We start from the raw sequence: 16,278 nt of genomic DNA on the forward strand, positions 1-16,278 counted from the left end.
AATATCACAGATTGAATATAGCAGGCAGTGACAGAAATCAGCACAGGGCCCCTCACAGGGAGCATCAGCATTGCTTTTCCAGCCTCTTCAGGGTTACTCTGATGTTGCCATCAGAGCCTGCAGAGCCAGAGCTGCCCCTGGGCAGTGCCTGAGCTGGGAGAGGTCTGCAGGGCAGAGCTGAGCCCCCAGGGCTGGGCTGGGCTCTGGCAGCACTGGCAGGGCCCAGCCCTGGGCACAGGGAAGCAGCTGCTGGCAGGGACAGCTCCAGGCAGCAGAGCCCTGGGCAGGCAGTGGGGGGAAAGTGCCCCCAAGCTGTCCTGGGATATTTATAGTCCTCCCCAAACCAAGCTATTCCATGATTAGTTTTTTTACAGATCCCCATGCCAAGACACAGCAAATGTCCAACAGCAGCTCCATCAGGCACTTCCTCCTGCTGGCATTGGCAGACACGCGGCAGCTGCAGCTCCTGCACTTCTGCCTCTTGCTGGGCATCTCCCTGGCTGCCCTCCTGGGCAACGGCCTCATCATCAGCGCCGTAGCCTGCAGCCACCACCTGCACACGCCCATGTTCTTCTTCCTGTTCAACCTGGCACTCAGCGACCTGGGATTCATCTGCACCACTGTCCCCAAAGCCATGCACAATTCCCTCTGGGACACCAGGAACATCTCCTACACTGGATGTGCTGCTCAGCTCTTTTCCTTTATGTTCTTCATCTCAGCAGAGTTCTCCCTCCTGACCATCATGTGCTACGACCGCTACGTGTCCATCTGCAAACCCCTGCACTACGGGACCCTCCTGGGCAGCAGAGCTTGTGCCCACATGGCAGCAGCTGCCTGGGCCAGTGCCTTCCTCAATGCTCTGCTGCACACAGCCAATACATTTTCCCTGCCCCTGTGCCATGGCAATGTCCTGGGCCAGTTCTTCTGTGAAATCCCACAGATTCTCAAACTCTCCTGCTCCAAATCCTACTCCAGGGAACGTGGACTTCTCGCTGTTAGTCTGTGTTTGGTATTTGCTTGCTTTGTGTTCATTGTTTTCTCTTATGTGCAGATCTTCAGGGCTGTGCTGAGGATCCCCTCTGAGCAGGGACGGCACAAAGCCTTTTCCACCTGCCTCCCTCACCTGGCCGTGGTCTCTTTGTTCATCAGCACCTCATTTTTTACCTACCTGAAGCCCCCCTCCATCTCCTCCCCATCCCTGGATCTGTCATTGTCAGCTCTGTACTCGGTGGTGCCTCCAGCCCTGAACCCCGTCATCTACAGCCTGAGGAACCAGGAGATCAAGGCTGCTGTGAGGAGACTGATGACTGGATGCTTTCAGGAACAATAAATTGCTTGCCAATTTCTGCAAATCACTTGTAATAAAACTCGTTTTTGATACTTCTTGTTGATTTCATTTTGGAGATTATTTTCTGTTGTTTTACTTTTTTCATATTTTCCACAAAAAATGTCATTTCTTGTGCCATTTCTATTTTTGTTTCTCTCCGCTTCCCTGTGGCCACAGACTCTGTCAAAATGGGGCTGCACTCTTGGTGTCTTTAAAGGAACTAAAGAATGTCCCAGCAAAGTTTTCTGCAGAGATGCCCTTTGGTTGTCTTCTGTGGAGCTGCAACAGCAATGTCTGTGTGCAGATGTGGGGGCAGATCAGTGCTGGCACAGCAGCTCTGCTCCTGCTGGCCACACCATTCCTGATCCAGGCCAGGAGCCAGTGCCACCTGGGCACACTGCTGGCTCATGTCCAGCCTGCTGTCAATCAGTCCCTGTAGGTCTCTTTCTGCCTGGCTGCTGTCCAGCCACTCTGTCCCTAGCCTGTAGAGCTGCAGGGGTTGTGTCCAAAGTGTGGAACCTGGCACTTGGACTTGTTAAAACTCATCTTGTTGGATTTGGGCCCTGGATCCAGCCTGTCCAGGTCCCTCTGCAGAGCCCTCCTATGCTCCCACAGATCAACACTCACTGCCAGCTTGGTGTCATCTGCAAAGATATCCTTGGTTCCATGGGACCCTCAGTGTCACAATGGCCTCTTGGTCACACCAAGCCCTGCACTGTCACCCTGGTCTCCTTGGTTCCATGATGCCATGCAGAGCAACAATGGTCTCCTTTGTTCCATAGGACCCCATAATTTCACAATTGTCTCCTTGGTTCCATGGGGCCCCAAAATGTGACAACGGACTCCTTGGTTCCGTGGGGCTTCACAGTGTCACAATGTTGTGACTGGTGCTGCAGTTCCACAGTGGCCCCTTGGTTCCATGGGGCCCCAGAGTATCACAATGGCCCCATGGTCACATGATGTCCCACACTGTCACATTGGTCCCTGTGGTTTCACAAGTCCCCTCAGTGTGACAATGGACTCCTTGTTTCCACAAGACCACACAGTGTCACAACGTTCTTCCAGATTCCTTGAGGCCCCATCGTGTCACTGTGACCCCTTGGTTACACAGGATCCTGCAATGTCACAATGTCCCCTTGGTTCCATGAATTCCCACAGTGTTAGAATGGCCCCTTGGTTCCACTGGGCCCTGGAGTCTCCCAATGGTCTCCTTGGTTTTGCAGCGCCAAAATGGTGAAACACCTTGGTTACACGAGGCCCTGCAGTGTCACAATGGCCTCTGTGGTTCCATGAGGACCCAGAGTGTCACAGTGCACTCCCTGGCTCCATTTGGCCCAAGAGCCACAATGGACCCCTGGTTCTGTGGGGATGCACGGTGTCACCAGCGTCCTCTTAGTTCCATGAGGCCCTGCAGTGTCACAATCATCAGAGAATGACAGAATCAAATAGGCTGGAAAAGACCTTTGGGATCATCAAGTCCAACCAATGCCCTAATACTGCCTGGTCACCCAGACCATGCCACTAAGTGCCACTGGAGAGTGACAGTGACTCTGCCACCTCCCCCCCTGGCCAGCTTGTTCCAATGCCCACTCACCCTTTCTGTGAAGAACTTCTTCCTATTGTCCAGCCTTAACCTCCCCTGGTGCAGCTTAAGGCTGTGTCTTCTTGTCCTGCCCTCCAGCAGATCCACACTCACACCCAGCTTGGTGCCATCTGCAATTTGTGAATGGTGGACTCGATCCCCTCACCCAGATCATCAGTGAAGATATTAAACAGGACTGGGCCCAACACAGATCCCTGGGGAAACCACCAGTGCCTGGACACCAGCTGGGTGCAAACCATCCCCACCACTCTCTGGGCCCAGCCTCCAGCCAACTCTTAAATCTCCCAGTGAGGAGGGAACCTGCCCAAGCCATGGGCTGCAGCTTTTCCAGGGAATGCTGTCAGAGACAGTGTCAAAGGCTTTGCTGAAGTCCAGGCACACAACATCCACAGCCTTTCCTGCATCCACAGGTGGTTCACCAGGTCATAAAAGGAGACCAGGTTGGTCAGGCAGGACCTGCCACCCCTAAATCCACGCTGGCTGGCTCTGATCCCTCAGCCATCCTGTGGGTGCCGTGGGATGGCACTCAAGGTGATCTGTTCCATAACCTTGCTGGGCACTCAGGTCAGGCTGACAGGTCTGGAGTTCCCCAGCTCCTCCTTCCAGCCCTTCTTGGGGATGGGCTCACACTGGCACCTCCAGTCCTCTGGGACCTCCCTGCTGAGCCAGCACTGATGGTAAATGATGGAGAGCAGCTTGGGAAGCTCATCCACAGCTCCCTCATCCCCCTGGGATGGATCCCATCTGCTCCCATACACCTGAGTGGCTCAGCAGATCACCAACTGCTTCCTCCTGGATTCCAGGGGGCTGATCTGCTCCCTGTGCCCATCTACCAGCACAGGAGAACACTTGTGCTGAGGTAAACTTGTCGTAATATTGAAAATTGAGGCAAACAAGGTGTTAAGTATCTCTGCCTTTTCTTTATCTCTAGTTACTATATTTCTACTGCATCCAATAAAGAGGAGAGGTTTTCCTTATCCTATGTGTTACTATTAATTTGTTTTATAGAAACACTTTCTATTATTTTCTGCAGAAGTGGCCAGGTTAATCTTTAAGTGATCTTTCACCTCTCTGTTTTTCCTTCTGCATAACCAAACAACATCCTTAAACACTGTCATGGTTTGGGCCTGGCACAGAGCCAGTGCTCCCATGAGTATACCCTCTCCCTGGTGTCTGCTGTGAGATGTGACCAGGAATAAGCAAAACAGGCTCCAGTTTAGAAATAAAGAAAACTTCATTACCTAAACTACAAGAAAATAGGAAAAAAACTCTAAGGGAAAAAATTGAAAACCTTACAAAAAACACTTTCCTCCTCCCCACCACCAAAATTTCTCAATCCGATACATTCCCCCAAATCACCAACTGCCCAGTCTGGCACCACCCTTTAGAATACTCAAACTTCAGTCCATGAAGAGGAGAGGAGTCCTTCTTGCACCATAGGCTTACCCTGGAAACACACTGAAACCTTGTGTGCTCCCATGTCACTCGGCACCGCCCGGAAAGTCCTTTTGCTGCTTGTGACATCTTCCCTCCATGCCAGGTGCTCTCACCACTGGGCATGGACCAGAGCTGCTTTTAGGGCTGTCTTTTAAGGATGCCTTGTCTCACTCTAAAAAGGCACAGTCTCTGCTTTGGGACATCTGTCCCCCCCATATTTTTCCAACCCCCTGGGGCCAAGGGGTCCCCACGATGAACCCTCCTGGTTCTGAGGCACTGCTTCCCCCCAAGTGCAGTCTCTGTGTCACAGGAACAAACTGAGTCCATGGCCACAAAAGAAAAGTCCAGCCAAAAGGCCACTCCAATCATCTCTCCCCACTCAGTCGTCTCCACATCCTTCGGGCCAGGTCCTTGTCTCATCTCATCTCCTATCTCTCTTGTTATTCAGCTCCAAGGAGGATCAGCATTTTTTTCAAGGTCCCAGTCATGTAAGCAAAAGGGTTAAAAGTTTCAGTCTCTGTCTGTCCCGGGGCTTCGGCACATCCCACACTCGCTGCGGCTCTGGCCCGGGCACCTCCTCCCTCGCTGCGCTCTTCCCCCCCCCTTTCTCCTCCTGGGCCGGCTGCTATCGCATTCGTCGTCGCAGGCTCTTCTCTCTCTCTCTCTCCTGGGGGGGGAATGGCTGCCCGATGTCTCTTGGGGCTCCTCCACCCTTCCATCCTCAAGGGCCTCCTCACCCCCAGTCTCTGTCCAGGCCTGGGGCTACCGCATGGCTGCCCCTCCCCCGCCCAGCAGCAGCGGCTGCACAGGGGAGGGAGATCCGACCTCTTCTCCTCGACGTCCCAAGAGAGCCTCCCAGGGCCGAAGCTCTGCTTTTAACCCCTGTGTATTCTCGGAGGTGTGTCCAAACCCCACTGGCTACACCAGGTGCCAATATCAAACTCCGTGCATCCATTGGTTTGACCACAGCATCCCAGAATTCCCACTTCTTCCTGGTCAAACCACCACACGGATGTACATATGTTCTGATTTTTAGATGTAGTTTTGAATTAATGTGTTTTGATTCTGTCTTTAAGATTTGATGACATATTTTTAATTGTATATATTTTATTTTGATGATGAAAAAAGTAAATAAATAAATAAAATTTAAACAAACCAAGAGGAGAATGTGAGACCAGGACCTGCTAGCCTAGAGATTATGGGAGTGCAGCTCACTCAATGTGCCAGTGTCTCACCACATCCTTTCCTCATTGGGCCTCTCCTCTTCCTCTTTGGCCATGTTTCCTTTGTGTCATTTGTGCCGCTCTTTGTTACTTGGCATTACAACAGGGCCACCATTGATCTGTTTGGGGGACAGTGGATCCAAAAGATCCTGTCTAGTCAAAGATTTTCTACCTAGGTGTGTTCTGTGCTCACCAAAGGCCTGAGCAAAGAAACCAAGAGAAGTGTGCCCAAATCCTAAAGCTTTGCTCCTTTGCAATGTCCCACAGATCTGGCTCACAGGTGTCTTCAGTCACAATTCCATAGGTAAGAAGAGGCCATGTATTTCACTGGGAAATTATGCACTGTTTTGGCAAAATCACCTGTACGTATATTTACAGGACAGCAGTGCAGCTGTGTTGTTTGCACCTTGTTTGCAGAAGGATGAGTGCACTCAGAGGCCAATAACAGGTGACAAGGGTTCCTCAAATCTGCACTGCAGCCTGGGTGCCATTCAGCCCAGAGCTAGGGGATCATTTGTTCCCATGGACCAGTGCTTGCCAGTGGAATGAATTCCTGCACAGCTGGAAGAAGCAATTCTGGATTCAGCTCCAGCTGTTGGTAGGCTGCATGATCATTGACAATGCTGCCCTTCCAGAAATTATTCTGCAGTTTCCTTTCATAGTCATTTGAAGCTTTTAAACGTCACATTTCAGTTTGCTTTGCCTTAGGGAAAAACACTTCTGGGCCCGGTGCAAACTGTCACCTTTTGGCAGCAAAGTCCTCATGGTAGCCAGCTTCTGATGTTACAAAATGTCACCTGGCTGCATGTGTTTGCTTGGCTCTGGGTCTAGTCCTGGCCTAGTAAAGCCCAGGCAGGGTGGCACGTTGCAGGGAAAACTGGTCCATGAGCTTATGGGGTTGCCATCAGCAGCAGAGCGAATGTGCCCTTTGGGGATTCCTCTGGAGACAAAATTAGGGACCTACTCCATGCCACAATATTCTCTTAGATCTTTCTAAAATATCCTAGAATAGGCTGTGAAACTTCACATCTCCTTGCACACCCACTGTTTGAAGACGGGCATTTTTGTCCCTCCTCAAAGTCATTGCTCTTGCACATCAGAAACATGAACATCCAGCAACAGGAATGATGCATGGTCCTGCTGCTGCTGCTTCAGAGCTCTGGGAAGGTCAGACCTGGGTATTACCAATATGAGCACTTAATTAGCATTTCATGCTCCTTCAAGCTGTCCAGATCTCAGGGCTTTTTGTTTCAAAGCAGCCACTGCACCATCTCTAGGGAAGAACAGGAAATGGGAAACAGTGACTGCCAGCGTTGCAGGAATGCAGGGGGAAACCTGAAGTGTCTGCATCAAAAGATGAATGGGAAGAGTGTAATTGCCAAAGCAAACGCTTCATTAGGATAGCAGGAGCAGTTCTTTACTGCATGTTTGCATGAAGATCATTTGGGATCTCCTTTTTGTATCTCATGCAGAAAAGGAGCTCTTAATAATACCATGCTACTTAAACCAGATTGGGATGTAGCTCTGTAGTGGTTCACAATGAAGCAGACTGCCTGCGGTGTCACTGCCAGTCCTGCTGAGCCTGCGAGGGACTGTAGTGTATCCCATGCCTGTTTTGCCTGCAAGCAGAGCTTGGTTTTCCTCATTAGTGTGGAGTAAATACAAGAGTAATAAAACGGACAATTAAAATGGCCACTTTGGAGGATATGCTCATGCTTTTGCATGTCAGTCCTGCACCTCATGCTCCCAAGGCTTGTTACTCATCATGAAATATTTTAGCAAAAAAACCTCAGCTCTCATGTTACATCTGAATAAAACTGCATCAGATCATCAAGAATTCTGCTGTCAGGAACAAGACAAGAGCCTTCAGACACTCACTTGCAGCTGTCCTGGATTGCTGCAGCCCTTTGTGCAAAGCTGCTGCAGACAGAGTGTTTGGAGTTGGTTTGGGCCTGTATGAAAGATCTGTGGAGCAGTGTGCAGGGCTCTCCTGGCAGGAAACTGTTTGTCCAAGCCCAGGGACACGGTGCCGGCAGGAGCGGAGCGGCCCCGCTCCCAGCCCGAGAGTCTGTGGGCTGAGCCACGCCAGGGAGAAAAGGCAGCGAGGGGCTCCAGCCCAGCTGCTTCACTGCCCTGCCCGCTCCATGGAGCTCTGCCATGGGAGAAAGCCGACGCCGGACGAGCCCCCGAGCTTCCATCAGCTGCTGGAACTGCTCCGTGACAGCTCCTTTTCTTTCGAGAGAGACCCCGGCGCCTTCTTGGAATGCGTGTCATGGGGGGATTCTGTTTGTTAATAAACTGTGGGGGTTTTCCACTTTCATCTATCAGTAATAATTTCCAATTGCTGGAAAGGGATTGCTGGAACACTTTAGAGGAGACGACTTATTGCACAATATCCTGTTTGAAGTTGTCTCAAACTGTGTGAGACAGATGGCTTCACACAGGAGCATCCCCAAGGCTGCTGAAGGGAAGGCACAGAGGAAGACAAACCCAGTATTTCTGAGGGAAACTCCTTGACACCAAACCAACCTGAGCTGTCAAACAGCAGACCTGATGTTTCAAGACATGGGCCAAAGGGGAAACCTTTCAGTGTGTTTGGTCCAGGCTGGGTTATGCTCGAGGCAAAGGTGTGTCAGTGTGTTGGATAATACTCTTTTCTTGACCTAGAGATGGGGCAACTGAGAGGTGTTTTAAAAACTTATATTCCATTTTCAGTCTCATGAGAAGGGTGAGACAATACACATAATTCACGCCATCACAATCAGAAGCCCACTATTTCCTAATTACAGTATTTCTTGGTCTATCAGCATTTTGCCATGCCATGTTGTTAATGCCTTAAAGCCAATTATTTAAAACTAGCCCTTGTGGGTCCCACTACAATGCATCTTTCATAGCTCTATTTTTCCAAAGTCTTATTTGCAAGGCCATCTTTTGAAACTTTTTTCTAGCTCCATTTCTCTCTCAACAATATCTGTCCTATTCCATGGCATTTTTAAGTTAGCATTTCTTGTCTCAAGATTTATATAGAGATTCATACTGTGTGGGCCTTCTATTAGGCTCTAAAAACTTTCTACAAAACATTTCCCACATCAGTGCACTTGGCTCCTTCTCTCCTCATTGTGCCTGGCAAGCACAGGAGCCCAGAGCTCCTGCAGAACCCATCACAGCACTCAGTGGGAGCAAACTTGTGTCCAGTCCTCACCTGGAGCTGTGGTGCCCAGCATTCCACCACACTGGAATGAGGAACTGTTCCTGCTCTTTCAGAAGGAGCTAAGGAGCTCTGGCCTTCAGATCAATTGTCTGCAGGCTCCTGCAGTGCCTCCTGCTGCTCCCTTGCCAGAGGCACCCCAGGCCAGGGGGGCACATCTGGGCTGCTGTGTCTGCCTCTGGGGCTCCCTGTTCTGGGCACTGAGGAGGAGCTGCAGAGGCTCAGCAGGACTGACAGGATGGGCTTTGGGGCTGGCAGGAGAAGCTGAGGGACCTGGGCTGCTGGAGCTCCTGAAGAGGAGGCCCAGGGCTCGTCCTGCAACTGCTGCAAGGCTGGGGTCAGAGAATCCCAGAATCAGCAAGGGTGGAACAGGCCATGGAGATCAAGTCCACCCTGTGCCCTGACACTGCCTTGTCTCCCCTGAGCCTCCTCCAGGATAAACAACTGCAGGTCCTTCAGCCACTCCTCACAGGACTTGTGCTCCAGACCCCGCCCCAGCCTTGTTGCCCTTCTCTGGACATGTTCCAGCCCCTCCATGGCCTTCCTAAACTGGGGGCCCAGAACTGGACACAGCACTCGAGGTGCTGCGCAAGCAGTGCTGAGCACAGGGGAAGAATCCCTGCCCTGCTCCTGCTGGCCACACCATTCCTGATCCAGGCCAGGAGCCATTGGCCTTCTTGCCCACCTGGGCACACTGCTGGCTCATGTCCAGCCTGCTGTCCATCAGTCCCTGCAGGTCCCTTTTCTGCCTGGCTGCTGTCCAGCCCCTCTGGCACCTTGTTTTGAGGGAGGGAGGCAGGGAGGGAACGGGTCCAGATCCAATCCTTCCTGAAATGTGGTGTTTGCTGGCACTGCCAGTTCCCTGATCTTGATATTTCCATATTCTGGCACAGCCCAAGTGCAGCAATTTGCTAGCAAAGAAAGGCAAAACCAAGCAAATACCTGGCACCTACAGCAACCCGATCTCATGTTTGCTGACACCCCCAGTACCCAGATCCGGAATTTTTCAGATGCTTGCACAGCATAATTCCAGCAATTTGCTGGCACAGAAAATAAGCATCTGGCAATTTCCCAGTGCCGGCACATTCCGCACCAGGATCTGACATGCGCTGGCACTGCCAGTGCCCACATCTGGCAATTTCCCTCTTCTGACACCACCCATATCCAGAATTTGCAGGCAAAGAAAGCTAAAACCTGGCAATTTCCCCTTGCCAGCACTGCCCAATCTGGACTTTGCTGGCAGCAGGATCCCAGGAAAGAAGGAAGAAAAGAAGGAAAGAAAAGAGGAAGGCATCCAGACCCAGTCCTTCCTGGAGCCTGGAGCCTGAAATTGGCTGTTTGCTGGCACTGCCAGTGCCCAGATCTGGAAATTTCCCTATTCTGGCACAGCCCAAGTGAGCAATTTGCTGGCACAGAAATCCAAAACCTGTGGCAGCTTCCTGCTACTGGGTCTGGCACCACCCACGTCTTGTGTTTCCTGCACCAGAACCCAGATTTGGAAATTTCTCAGTGCCAGCAGAGCCCAAATCTGGCAGATTTCTGTCGCTGGCAATGACACCACCCAGATCTGGTGTTTGCTGGCAGCGCCAGCACCCAGATCTGAAAACTTCCTGGTGCTGGCACAGCCCAAGTCCAGTGATTTGCTGGCACAGAAAGCCAAAATTTGGAAATCTGCAGGTTCTGGCACCAGCATCATCCAGCTCTGGTGTTTTCTGGGACCGCCAGTGCCCAGATTTGGAAATTTCCCGATGCCTTCACAGCTCAGGTCTAGCAATTTGGTTTTAGCTAGCTTAGGCAGAGAAGTTCCTTGGACTGTGACTTTCCTTTTTCTTGGAACTGTTTAAACCTGCTCTGGACTGAAAACCCAGAAAAACACCCGCAGCAGCTCACCCCTGTGGCCCACCAAGGTCTGGGACGCTGCATTCCAGCGCCACAGGGACTTAAAAGAGACCGAGTGAGCCAACTACAACCCACAAAAAGGACTTTCTGAATTTGCCATCTCTTCAGCACTGTCAGAGGTTTGATTTAATATTATTCATTTTTCATGCTTGTGAATAATTTACTTGTTAAATAACGGGGTTTTTTCACTTTTCTTGAGGGAAGTCTTTTCCTGAACTAGTAGGGGGAAGGGGCCGCTTGAACTTGCTTTCTAGACGGACCCCTTTTGGAGATTTCCTCTCCAAATTTGCCCTAAGCCAGCACAAACAGTTACAATGAAAATTTCACCAGTGGCATAATTTCCTGGTGGCAAATCTTGTGACAGAAGCTTGACCTTGTTCTCCATGAGAGATTCTTGGGAAGAGCAGACAGGAGAAGATTCCTGGAAAACTGAAACAGCTTTCCAGAAGTGAAATGAAAATGAAAGAAACAATCCAAGATATTTTCCTCTATTTATTTCTATGCTCCCCTTTTCCATGTTGCACTCCTTCTCCATCCCAGTAATTCCAGACGTACTGCCCCTCTAAGATCGGTGACTTAGTGATTTTTTAGACACTCTAAAATACCATGAGCCACACACAGTTTTCCTTCCCCTGTTTTACTGGAAAGCAACACTGGAGGTGTCAGTGCAGTGTTGGGGTCAGGTAGGAATCCTACCCCAAGGGAAGGTGGCCCGACAGTGTTTGACCCTCAGCAAGGACAATGCACAGCAGCAAGCGAGGGAATCGTTGTGCCAGTGTGCAGGAGTCAGGGCTCTGCATCTGCGCTCAGCACTGCAAAGTTCCCGTGTTTGGGAAGACGGAGGGGCTGTCCCCGGGGCGCGCGGGGCTCGAACGTGGGGCTCGTGGGGCGAGCGGGGAACGGACACGGGGACGAACGGCCCCGGTGCTTCAGTTGCAGCGGCGGCAGCGGCGGCAGCGGCGGCAGCAGCGGCGGCGGCAGCAGCAGCGGCGACAGCAGCAAAAGATAGACTAGAAAAATCGTTCTTTCTCTTTCTCTTTCTCTCGCTCTTTCTCTCCCTTTCCCGCTATCGGGCACTTCTCTCTCGGGGTTCCTTTCCCGGCGTCCCTTACCTCACCCCGCCTCCCTGTCCCCTGCAGGGCCGGGCCATGCCCCCGGCCCGCCCCCGGCCCCGGGCGGGGCTGCCCGGTGCCCGGCCCCGGCCGTCCCGCCGCGGTCTCGCCTCCGCCCGGCTCTGGCTGTACTGGCGGTGGCGCTGCTGGGCGGGCATCAGTGCCTGGGGCCGGGGCGGCATCGCCGCCCTTTGCCTCCGCCTGGCCCGAGCCCGGCCCCAGACCCGACGCAGGGTCCAGTCCCGGCCCCGGCCCCGGCCCCGGCCCCGGCCCTGGCCACAGCCCCAGCCCCAGCCCCGGCCCCGGCTCCTCCCGGGGCCCGCGGAGCACACACGCGGCGCGGCCGCTCCCGCCGCATCCGCTGCGGCTTCCCCGGCCCGAGCTCCGCCGCTCGGCAGCGCGGCCGCCGGCCCCGAGCCTCCCGTGCCGCGTTCCCGGGAGCGAACGCCTGGGCATGGCCGGCCCGGGGCGGGTGAGGGGCGCTCGGGGGCCGTTGCTGGCCCCGGGCCGAGCGCTGACCGCCGCGTCCCGCCCGCAGGGACGGCGCAGGAGGCCCTGCAGGAGCGGTACCGGCTGGGATCGCTGCTGGGGCGCGGCGGCTTCGGCAGAGTCTTCGCGGCCACGAGGCTCTCGGACGGCGCCCCGGTGAGCGGCGGGGCCGGCGGCGGGCGCAGGAGGACGGGATGGAGGAGGAGGAGGGCGGAGGGCGGAGGATGGGGCTCGCAGTGCGGGCGGCGAGCTCACCCCGCTGCTGGCCTTGGCTTGCAGGTGGCCATCAAAAGGGTGCCACGGAACCGCGTCCGGCACTGGGGCGAGCTGGTGAGTGAGCGGGGCCAGCAGCCGGGGCTGGCGGCCAGGGATGAGCCGGGACCCGGCACGGTGGGAGCCGCCAGGACGCCCCGAGGGAGAGCGGGCGTGGGGCCAGCGCAGGGCGCAGAGCATCCCGGCCTGGCTGAGGGCTTCCCCAGGCCTGGCACGGCATCAGCCCCACTGACGGCATCGTGCTCCTCCCGCAGCCCGACGGCACCAGCGCACCCCTGGAGATCGTGCTGCTGGCCAAGGTGTCCACTGGCTTCCCCGGTGTGGTCCAGCTGCTGGAGTGGCTCGAGCTCCCCAACTGCATCGTGATGGTGCTGGAGCGGCCAGAGCAGTGTCAGGACCTGCATCGTTTCATTGGGGCACGGCGGTTCCTGCCCGAGGAGGAGGCGCGGGCACTGTTCCGCCAGGTGCTGGAGGCCGTGCGGCACTGCACCAGCTGCGGGGTCCTGCACAGGGACATCAAGCCAGAGAACATCCTGGTTGACCTGGACACCGGGCAGGCCAAGCTGATTGACTTTGGCTGTGGCACCTACCTGCAGGACACAGTCTACACACACTTTGCAGGTGAGCCTACCCAGGGCTGTGCTCCCACTGCTGACGTCTCATGGCCCAACATCTCCCAGGCAAGCTGGCTGTGGCAGCAGGAGTTCTCCCTTTTGCTGCCAGTCAGGGCACTGAGTCCTCAGCTGAGTTGCTTTAGAGCAGGGCTGGGTGGGCAGCCATCTTCCAGCCCTGCTGGCAGCCTTTGCCAGCCACTCTGCCCAGGACTGGGGCTGGGCTGAGGCAGCCAGCCCGACCAAAACCCCCGTGGGTGGGGGTAGCAGAGAGAGAGGGCAGAACCTGTGCCCCAGCCAGTTTGGTGTGCAAATGAGAGGAAGGGCTTGCACTACCCCACTCACCCTGTTTCCCTTGGCTTCATAATATTTTTGGGGCAATGCAGGCAGGGAGGATAAGGGCATGTTTTTTCCCCAGCATGGAGTGGGTTTTTCCTTTGCATGTCATGGTCGGGCCTAGCCAGGGCTGCCCTCTTCCAGCACCAGAGGCTTCTTTTCCAACCCTAACTTTGTGCACAAGTCCCAGATGCGGGCGAGAGGGCAGTGGTCACCCTGTGTGCCCCTGATGCAGCCCCCGCGGGCCCAGGGATGCTGGGGCCAGGCTCTGGGAGCAGCAGCATGCCCCTGATGATCTCCATCTGTATTCCATAGGAACACTGTCCTACAGCCCCCCGGAATGGAACGACTTTGGCTGGTACCATGGCGAGGCAGCAACAATCTGGTCCCTGGGCATCCTGCTGCACCAGATGGTCTGCGGGGAGCACCCTTTCAGGAGGGGCCGGAACCTCAGCTGGGGCCAGCTCCCGCTGCCACAAAGGCTCTCTCAAGGTGGATCCTCTTCTCTGGGCACGGGGGGAATCCCAGTGCTGGGAGCCAGCAGCGGGCTCATGGGCATCCCGCTCTGGCAGCTGCTGAGGAGGTGGCACATGTCCTGCTCTCCTCCAAAACAGGGAATTGGTGGGAAAGTTTAGGCCCAGCTCAGAGCGCATCCAGCATGGCCTGGGCATGGGAACAGTGGGGTAAAGCAGACAGGAGCCTTCTCTGGCTGACCATCAGTTTCTGCTTTCTCTCCCCAGAGTGCAAAGACCTGATCTGGTGGTGTTTATCCGTGAACTCCTTGGACAGACCCACACTGGAAGACCTGTTCTGTGTTCCTTGGATGCAGAATATTCCTCTGCCATAGAAGAAGGGAGAGAGCCACAGGCACACTTTGATCCAGGGCCCTGGTAAGTTCCTGCTCCACATATGCCTTGGCAATGAGAAGCAAAGGAACCCAACCCTTTTTGTGCTGCCAGTGTCACTGGACCGGGGTCATGGGATGGGAACACGCAGCCCTTGTGCTGGAGCTGAGCTGCTCTGCCCAGCACTGGTGGCCGCCACCCCAGCTGGTTTTGCTTGTCCTGGTTCCCTGACAGCTGGGGCCTGGGCAGAGCCCTGAGAGCCTGGTCTGCCCGCAGGGAAGGAGAAGGAGCCCCTGGAGAAGCTGTACCGGGTGGGGATGATGATGCTGCTGCTGCTGCTGGAGACAGCGAGGGTGACATCAAGGATGACAAGCTCTTCCTCAGCCTGGCCACTGGAGGCTGAAGGTGATGCACTTTGATTCTGGCACCTTCTTCAAAGCCAAACTCCACGGGAAATTTGCAGATGAGTCCCCATCTGGGGAAATTCTGCCAGATTTGGGCATGACCCAGCATGGCGGGGAACCAAAGGCTCCCCCTTTGCTGGGGCAGATGCAACTCATTCTTCAGTCGCTGCCCAGCTGCTTTTGGCAGGGCTGGGAGGATGGGCTGGGGCGGGTACGAAATGGGAGTGGGCTCCTGGCCCTGCCAACAGCCCCCAGCACCCACCGTGCCCCGGGCTGGGGCTGGGGCTGGGGCAGCCAGCCTGACACAAACAAACCCCATGGTGGGAGCAGAGGTGGGGCTCCAGAACCTGTGCACAGCTGCTTTGCTGTGCAGGCAAGGAAGGGCTTGGGCTGTTCCACTGCCCTTGTTTGCTTTGGGGTCACCGTGATTTTGGGGGACAGTGCAGGGGGGAAGAGAGAAAGTGTGGGCTTCCCTCACCCATGGCTGGGTTTTTCCCTACCATGTAGGGGTGGGGCCTTCCTCAAGGCCCTGACAGAGATAAGAGATTTTACTGTTCTTCTTGTTTTCCCTTTTTGTCTCTAAACTCTTGTCAATAATGTGTTGTTTGTTATTCCAGAGGAAGCATTCGAGGTGGTCCAGTGAGGACGGGGAAGTGCTTGGGAGCAGCTGTGGCGTGGATGGGCCGTGCCCTTGGAGAAGGCTGAGGCCATGGTTTGGGAGCAGCTTTTCTTCCAGCCGTGGCTGGTGTGAGGTGGGTCCCTGTGTGCTTGGCAGGGTGGGATCAGAGATTTCGGGAGCTGGCAGCGAGCACAGGAGCATCCTGCCCTGGGCAGCTGCTGAGGGCTGGATGTGCCGTGGCTGGCTGCAGGCTGGGCACACGTCCTGCCCTCCTGCTCTGTGTCAAAGGCAGCAGGGATGGGCAGCTCTGGGCACAGCTCTGGGCACAGCCAGCATGGCCTGGGCACCGCAGGCCTTGGCACAAGGGCACAGGAGCCCTCAGCTGACGGGCGGTTTCTGCTTTCTCTCCTTGCAGCCGGGCTCTGCGGGTGCTGAGGCTGCTCTGGGCTCTGCCAGGGCTCTGCTGGGCTCAGCCCAGGGCCCAGCTGGGCTGGCTCTGCCCTCACATTGCTCTGACAGCTCTGCTTCAGACGAGCCCGTTGTGAGCACAGCGCCTGAGCTTTCTGCTTTGGCAGGTGAGTGAGACTCTGCTGCAGGCCCAGAGATTGCAGCTGGGGACACACATCCAATTGGCAAGGACCCAAACTCTCCACAGTCCCAGCTGAATGCCTGGATCTGTACAGGGTGTTTTCTTCTTGAGTGGCTGGAATTGTGCAATTGCACTTTCTTCCTCCTCTAGCAGTGCCACGAGTGGGCCTAAGCTGGCGAGTGGGCTGTGCTCCTGAGGCAGTGCAGTCTGGAGCTGGTGGATGGAGAATTGCCCTTCTGCACTGCCAAACCTGTGCAAAAAGCTGTAAGAGGGACTTTGTGACTCTAAGAAATCCCTGTAGGT

General features: G+C 54.9%; 1 protein-coding gene and 1 pseudogene across 1 annotated transcript; both read left to right on the forward strand.

Annotated features, from left to right (window-relative positions):
* Positions 1–397: 397 nt before the first annotated feature.
* On the forward strand, positions 398–1,330 carry LOC141729536 (olfactory receptor 14J1-like). Its single transcript, XM_074544244.1, has one exon. It carries the CDS (start codon positions 398–400, stop codon positions 1,328–1,330), a length of 933 nt encoding a protein of 310 aa, XP_074400345.1.
* A 6,404-nt stretch (positions 1,331–7,734) lies between these two features.
* LOC141729537 (serine/threonine-protein kinase pim-1-like) lies at positions 7,735–15,410 on the forward strand (annotated as a pseudogene).
* Positions 15,411–16,278: the final 868 nt, after the last annotated feature.

This window comes from Zonotrichia albicollis, chromosome 7 (assembly GCF_047830755.1).
Source record: "Zonotrichia albicollis isolate bZonAlb1 chromosome 7, bZonAlb1.hap1, whole genome shotgun sequence".
Taxonomy (NCBI): Eukaryota; Metazoa; Chordata; class Aves; order Passeriformes; family Passerellidae; genus Zonotrichia; species Zonotrichia albicollis.